At 58.2% G+C, this 7,733-nt stretch overlaps 1 protein-coding gene across 1 annotated transcript; it reads right to left on the bottom strand.

The window, feature by feature from the left end:
• Nucleotides 1-1,964: 1,964 nt before the first annotated feature.
• Nucleotides 1,965-2,944, bottom strand: LOC133901517 (glycine-rich cell wall structural protein 1.8-like). The gene is made up of 2 exons (XM_062342867.1): nt 2,847-2,944; nt 1,965-2,298 (listed from the first exon to the last, which is right to left on the bottom strand). Exons 1-2 carry the CDS (start codon nt 2,942-2,944, stop codon nt 1,965-1,967), a joined length of 432 nt encoding a protein of 143 aa, XP_062198851.1.
• Between the last annotated feature and the right edge of the window lie 4,789 nt (nt 2,945-7,733).

Genomic DNA, 7,733 nt, shown 5'->3' with positions numbered 1-7,733 from the left:
AGCCTAGGCCTTAGGGGCGGGCTGTCGGTGCTCGGCCCGGTCCGTCTAAGCCCGGGCACCACCGAACCATGGGGACTCTTGGTCGCATTCCCACCCGCGCGTGTCTCCGGTCTGCTGACTAAGTGGTCGCAAGATGGAAAAGTGTTCACCAGTCATGGCGTGCCCTGTGCTGGATCGATCTATCTCCCGAGCAAAGAAGCTCCTGCCTTTGTCTTTTGACTTAGCCGATGCGAACTCGCGAGGCCTCGGGGGCTGAACGCACCGAGAAGGATGATCGGGACGACTTCGTTCTCGGGGATGGAAAGATCGGGATCGGTCCGACTGAGTACTCCTCGGAGCACCAAGAGAAAACATCAGAAACAATACTAAGTACTCGAGAATACTGGAGTTGCGAGCCCAAAGAAAAGCTTCCATTATATTTACAAAGGGAATACAAGCATTTCTAAGGGATCACTCCTGTATTTACATCAAGTCAAAGAAAAATGAAAGAAGAAGAAACTACAAAAAGCCTAGTCAGAGTCGACGTCAGAGTCAGAATCATCACGGCCACCCCCGGGGCTGGCGGCGGCGGCACTTCCCGCTTGAAGCCGGCCGCCACCTCGGCAGCGGTGCTCCGAACTGCTTCCCGGGCGACCTCTTCTTCGGCTTCGACCACTCCTTACCGAGCTGGCTCCAGCGGGAAGTTCGAGTCTCTGCTCCAGAAGCAGGCCAGGACGTGCTCAGCCACTGCTTGGGCCAAGCCGCGCCCTTCCCGGGCGGCAACTTCCTGGACGGCCCAGGGCAGCGCCTCAAGGCGCTCGCAGACCTACTAGAGTCCCAGGACGAATCGGCAGGGACCGTCGCCCTTCGACTCCACGACGAGTCACCCAAGGTCGGCCCTCGCCATGGACCGCCGCATCCACCGGAGTGTGTCCTCCAACATCTGCTGTAGGCTGGCCCGCGCGACAAAGGTGGCCTCGAGCTTCTCCTTCGCGATCCGCAGCTACTCCTTGAGCCCCTGGCCCCCAACTGCGCCAGAAGAGCCGACGTCAGGTGCATGGCCGGCGGCCAGCTTCACCTGCCCCGCCAGCTCGGACAGGGCCCGCTCGTGGGCGGTCAGCTCCGCCTCGTGCTTGGCGACCTGCTCCTCCCTAGCAGCGGCGGCCGCCGCCGCCTCGGCAGCCTCCGACTCCCGGCGGGTCAGCGAGTCCTCTCGGGCGCCCAAGTCCACCGCCGTGATCTTGGTGTCGACCTCCCGGATGGCGACGTCCTCCTCCCAGCGTCGGAGATCCCCTTCGATGTTCTGAAGCTCCCCTGCCCAACGTTGGAGATTGGCGCGAGTCCGGTCGGCCTCGCCCTGTCGACGGGTTAGGTCAGCCTGGAGGGCCTCCGCCGCCCTCTCGCGGCTCGCGACCGCCTCCTCCCGCTCCTGCGCCTGCCTCTCCCTGGCAAGGGCCTCAGCAGCCTGCTGCCGCGATGCCTCAGCCAGGCGGGCAGCGTCTTCCCGCTCCCGCGCAACTTCTGCACGGGTGTTCTCCAAAACCTCCCACTCCAGTGCAACTTCCGCGCGGGTGTCCTCCAAAAACTTCCGCTCCCGCGCGCCCTAAGCGCGGGCCTCCTCCATGGCGCGTTGTTCCTCCTTGTTGGCGGCGCGCACCGCGACGAGGCGGGATTCGAAGGAGCGCCAAGCAGTTGTAAGCTGTGCTCTCTCCGTAGCCAGCGCGGCGCGCTCCACATCCAGTTGTGCCACCACGTCCGCTGCGGCCGCCTCCAGCCGCTCCATCGCCTCTCGGACGCTCCCCAGCGCGACCGGGAGGGGTTCGGTGGGCTGGCTGGGCGGCAGCTGGGCGTTGGGTCCCCTGCGAGCCTCCATCGGGGGGCTCGGGGTCCCCGAAAACTGCCGCACGATCATCCGCCCCGGGCTCGGCACGCTCGAGGTAGGCTCGGACGGCGCCGAACGCTCCGGCGGCGACTGCGTCTCCGTCTCAGCCACCGCTTCTGCCGGCACCCTCTCGGCCGCCGCATCCGTCGGTCCTAGCAAGGACATCGCATCCACCGGTTCCGGCTCTGCCGCCGTGTCCGCCAGTTCCGGCACCGCCGTCGCGTCCATCTGCCCCGTCTCCGCCGCCGTGTCCGCTGGCCTCGGCCCGGCCGCAGCGCTTGCCAGCCCTGGCTCCGCCGGCACGCTCGGCTTGGGGGCTGGCGCCAGCCTCGGCGCCTCCGGCCGCCCCTGGCTCCGCCGGCACGCTCGGCTTGGGGGCTGGCGCCAGCCTCGGCGCCTCTGGCCGCCCCTGGCCCTCAGCGGCGCCCATAGGCGGCCTGCAGGAGAAGGACGAAGATCAAAACCGAAGCTTAGTTTGGGCGAAGCACGCCCAAGAAGGAATGAAGGACGAAACTTACGTGGTCGTAGTCCCTCGGTACTGCCACTTGGCTGCCGGAATCCTGAACTCCGAGCTCAATAGCGCCGGCTCGGAGTCCTCCCTCCTCCTCTTCCGCCGGGGGCTCAGCAGGGCCACCACGCGGTCTCCGGGCGCCAGATCGGGCCCCAGCCGAACAAGGCACGGCTCCAGAACTGGGAATGCCGCCTCTGCCAATGGCAGCGGTGGGGACTCCAGCACGGGAATGAAGAGCCGGGGGCACTTCCCCCGGTCCTCCGGCGCCGCCGCTGCTCCACTACCGGCGGTGCCTCCTCCTCTGATGCGGTGCTGCTGCCCGCAGCGGCCCCACTGCTGGCCTGCGGCTCGCCGCTCGCGGCGCTCGGGCCACCGGTCCGCACCGGACTGCTCGCGGCCCCCTCACTGGCCACCTCATCCAACTCGGGGAGCTCGGGGGCCTCGGGGCTCCGGCTCCTCGGCCGGTCGACTAACCCCTGGGCGTCTAATTCCCGCTGCTTTGCCTGGATCGCCGCGAGCTCGGGGTTGGCGCAGAGCACCATTTCCCTCCACGGGAGCTCCGCCCGGCTCATCTCCTCCACGCCGGTCACCACCCGGAGCATGCCCCTCAGCTCCGCCGGGCCCAGGTCCCAGCTTGAGCCGATCTGGGTCCGGGTGTTGTCTTCAGGCCCGGTGTAGAGCCAACAGGGCCGGACCCGCTCCCGCAGCGGCGCCAGGCGGCGGCGCAGGAAGTCCGCCACCACCATCACCGAGGTGAGCTCGGCGTCACGCAGGAACTTGATGCGCTCGAAGACCGACTCCAACCTCGCATCAGACGGCGGCGGTACCTCCCATGTCGCTTTCTAGGGCTCCGTCGCCACCTCCGGCAGGGTGAGGCGGTTGTGGGGGTCGACGTCGACGTAAAACCAGTCCCACCGCCACTCCTCCCATTTGCTTCACAGCACCTGGGGGATGTACCGCTCTCCCATGCCATCCTGCAGTTGAAGATTGGAGCAGCCCGCGACGTCCGCCGTGGAGTAGCCTCTATTCTTCCCAGCCGATCGCAGTGCGAAGAAATGCCGAAGAAGCGTCACTGACGGAGCCACTCCCACGAACATCTCACAGAAATGGGCAAACACCGCCAGGACGACAACTGAGTTGGGGCTCAGATGCACCAACTGAACGCCGTAGGTGTCGAGGACTTGAAGAAAAAATGTTGAAAACAGCGGCACCAGCCCCGCCGCCACGAAGGATGTAAACAGGACGATACGCCCGTGTCATAGCCCAGAGTTTCTAAACATGTAATTAAGTGCTAATGAGCATCATTAGCATCATTTGTTTTTGTTTTGAGCAGTATAGACTTGCAATGTGGATTAAACCGAATTTGGTTAAACCAGGTTTAACTGATGCGTTGTAAAGCATCTCCCAAAACTTCCATGGAACATAGGGCTGGTGACAATTTTACAAATTAGTAGATGCCAGGAGGAGAATATAAATGAATTTTCCCAAATTTTTGGGAAATGTTTAGAAGGCATAAAAATTATCACAAGTTGGAAAAGATAGCATCTTTGAACAATTTTTATTCAAAATTGGCTCAAGCATTCTAGATCAAACAAGTTCAAATGGGTTCCTTATGAATTTTAGTTTCAAACAAAATTTGTTTTACCAATTTTGGACCTTGGGAAGGCATTCAAATGGATGGCTAAAGTAGTGGGGATACTTTGCCGGCCGGTTACTGTTCATCAGGCCCGCTTGTCATCCCCCCTCCGGTTTCTCTGCTCTCTCTGCCGTCCCCTCTCACAGAGCAAGCGGCGGCCGCCCTTGTTGACTTCGATGGCCAGGCCATGTCGCCGGAAAACCAGGACACGGCGCCGTGTCCTTATCCCCCTCCCCTTATCCTCTGCTTTCCCTCTCTCTTTCCCCTCTGAGCAAAGCAGAGCCACGGCCGCCGGCCTAAAATGCGCGCCACCGGCGTGTCCCGCCGAGCCCGAGCAGGGTGGAGCACCGAGGGAGGACGCCAAGGCCCTCCTCTGACGTTTCCCCTCTTTCCCCGGCCGTTTCCCGCACGGATTGGAGTCGTCCGCGCTTTCTTCCCCAACGGCGGCAACCGAGCTCCGCCGTCCTCCGTCGACCCACCGTGTCCTCGCTTCTCTGGCCCAACCCGCTGCACGGTGAGCTTCCCCGTGCTCTTGTACAACTTATGCGCACGCCGTTTTCCCTCCGTCCCGTCGCTGCCGCGTGCGTCCGCGACGACCGGCTGCCACCGCGCCACAGCTCTAGCCGCCGGCCGTGCCACTGTCGAGCTCCTTGGCATTGGGCCATGCCATTTGGTCCACGCGCCCTCGTAGAAGCTATAGCCGCCCTCGTCCGAGTCTATTGCGCCACGGTTTCGCCGCCGGCGACGCCAACCGTGCCGCCGCCGTGCTAGTCTCGCCCCTCGCCGCCGCTCGCCGTGCTCCAGCCATCGCCGGCATCAACGTGTGCCCCCACCAGGTCCGTGTGCCTCCCCTGGTGGTGTTGCTGCCCTCCCCGGCTGCCGGCGTGGCGCCGCTCGCCGCCGGCGGGCGCAGCCCGGGCCGCCGGCCATTTTGGCGCCGCGCGTCTTTGGCGCCTGGCTGTTTTGACCCGGGATCAAATAGCCGGCCCCACTGGTCAGTCGCTGGGTTAGCCGGCCCGGGGTAGACAAAGGTTTTAGGGATTTTAATATTCGGTAAATGGAATTTTGAATTGTTTTCCAATGTATAAATTCGGCTGAAACATTGTAAAATGTATAAGAAATTATGTAGAGCTCCAAAATTCATGAAACCAATTTTGTTGGCTTTATTGTGACATGATCTATCCATTAAAAATACCAGTGGCCATGAAATGTGTGCTGTGAATTATTGAATTAATGAAATATGTCTAGGATTTGATAATTCATAGTTAAAGTTTGGTATTTCCAAAATTGATTAATCCAATTTTGTTATTCTTGTTTTAATACCCCCTGTTCAGCAAAAATAATCACCCACATGTTAGATGTTGTTACAATTCTATATAGGGTTAAGCTTAATTAATCCTAGAAGTGTTCAAACGTTTAATAGTAATCCCACTTGAGAAAAATCTTCGATGCTTTAGAACTCATGCCCTGACGATTTGCACTATTATCGCATTCTATGGAGCATCCTTCATTTCATAACATTCATATTCATTACATTGCACGTGTTATTCTTTTAGGGAACTTCGACCCGGCGAGCGAGGCGAACGAGGCTGTCCCCGGAGGTTCCCGCAGTGGTGATCGTGACTCGGGTAGTGTCGGGCAGTAGTCAGGGTAGCAAGGCAAGCATCGTTCATATTGCACCGTGTCTACTTGAAAATCTAATATGTTATCTACACTTATGTATACATTGCATGTGTCGGGTACCGAGTTGGGTAGAACCTATGCCGATGCATTATCCCATTTCGGTCACGTGTCATATGTTGTTCCTAGGAGCCTAGTGGTGTCGTCGAGGTCTAATTATAGTTCGCTATGCTTAGAGGTACTTAGGCTTTCCGGTAGAAGTCGACGACGGCGTCCACCGTTGTCGCGAGCCTAGGGCTTATTACTTGTTCACACTTGTTGTTGTGTTGATGATGAGTCGGTTTGGTGAGTGGTGAGTTGAGACGAGGTGTGGGCGGTGTTAGGGGTGTCATCTGCTCACGAGGAGTCCTCAGGTAGTTCGGGGAGGGAACCCGGACACTGTAGACCGCTTGCACCGGTTAAACACCGACCGTCGGTGTAGTCGGCTTTAGCACTTACCTTACTCACCACATGCTGATATGATGGTAGGCGAGCTGATTACCTTCGCAGACGTGGTCATGTGGGCCTCGTCATAGACGGTGTGAGTCCGGTTTGAGTCCGGGCTTTTAGCGGTATTAGTTTGCTCGTGGAGTAGTTCTAATACCGCCGTGCCGAGCTATGGTTGATCCACATGGTTGGGCCTGGTTGGGAAAGGTTGTCACGGGTACCCCCTTGTGTGCATCTTAGCGAGTGGCACAAGCCGTATGGTCCCTGTGTCGTGTGGGTCCAGGAGTATCCCCCTGCAGGGTGTATAATCAGTTTGAACTATCGCGCTCTCGGTCATGAGCATTGCTACCGCTTATGTCCACCGAGCGACCATGTTTTGGCCGTAGAGTTTCGATGTGGGTTGTGGCATGGTTGGTTTGGGTGGTTTGGTCGGTATGTGGTCGGTGGTTTGGTGGTAATGGTTTACTCTTATACACTTGTTGTTTATATATCTATTCTAATCAGTTGGTTGGCAGGGTTTGAGTGGGTGGTTGGTTAAGTCAGTTGCTTACACCTAGAGTCTAGGTTGTTTACCGCTTAATGAACTTAAACATGTCTTAATCCTTGCTACAGCTTTAAATGCATGATCCTTGGAGTCGAGAATATATATACTCATACTGTGTAAGACTTGCTAGTACCTTCGTACTAAGGGTACTACCCTTAAGTTTCAGGTTCACAGGTTGGCAAGGAAGAGGCAGTGTTCGGCTACTTTGTGCCTGCCGATCAGGGTGGCGGGCAGGAGTAGCACCTTCTACTCCGAACTTCGGCGCTTTTGGTATGGAGCCTAAGGGCATATGGCTCCATACTCTTTTGTTGTATAGGTTTATCTTCCGCTGTGTAGTTGTTGTTGTTCCTCTTTTGTTGTAAATTGTGGAAGCCGTTGCATGTTTAAGTATTGTAATACAGCTTAATTACTTGCTCTCTATTAAACTGTGTTGTGATATTTGAGTTGGAAGGCATGTGTTCCGATCCTGGGCACAAAACACGTGCCGGGAGTACCGGAATGGTATTCTGGTTAATCGTCGAGGTTGTGATTATGAATAATGATCCTCTTGATGATTAATTAGAAAACTATTTGGACGGTTCCTCACAGCCCGGGGTGGGTCGTCGCCGGCGGGAAGCTTGCCGGCGTCACCTTCAGGGCCCCCTGCTGGCCCTCGGGGACCAGCAGCTTCCTGATCCTCTCCGCCGCCTCCTCGTTCCTCAAGCGAGACTCCGACAGTACGCTATCCGGAGTCCTATCGCGGTGGCTTCCCCCAGCTCTCGGCATCTCGTCGGAGGGGGAGGTTGTCTGGGTGGTGGAGAGAGAGAAGTGCTCTGATCGCTTAGGGGATTCTAAGGGCTCAGGAGCGCGAAGGAAGCAAGAGCAGGATCGCGAGATAGCGTAAAGAGGGGGGCGGTTCGCTCCCCTCCCCCTTTTATACCTCAGAGAATTCAAACGTCTCCTGCCACGGCGCACTCGGCAGGACGGTTTCCTCGATCGACGCAACTACCAGGCGAATCTCCCACAGGTCATGCGGTGTCAACGGTTGCCAGGCGTATTTTCCTCGATCTGTGCGGCAGCCGCGCATGCCGCCCGT

The sequence above is a fragment of the Phragmites australis genome, chromosome 20, assembly GCF_958298935.1.
Source record: "Phragmites australis chromosome 20, lpPhrAust1.1, whole genome shotgun sequence".
Lineage (NCBI taxonomy): Eukaryota > Viridiplantae > Streptophyta > Magnoliopsida > Poales > Poaceae > Phragmites > Phragmites australis.
Note: the sequence above shows the minus strand (reverse complement) of the source record. Positions and strands in the feature narration are given on the sequence as shown.

What these genes read in the sequence shown, in the direction of transcription:
- LOC133901517 (XM_062342867.1), bottom strand. Translation starts at nt 2,944, where the DNA reads ATGAGCCGGGCGGAGCTCCCGTGGAGGGAAATGGTGCTCTGCGCCAAC. An exon ending in CGGGAATTAGACGCCCAGGG is followed by an intron (nt 2,299 to 2,846) that starts GTTAGTCGACCG and finishes CTTCTCCTGCAG; the next exon opens with GCCGCCTATGGGCGCCGCTG.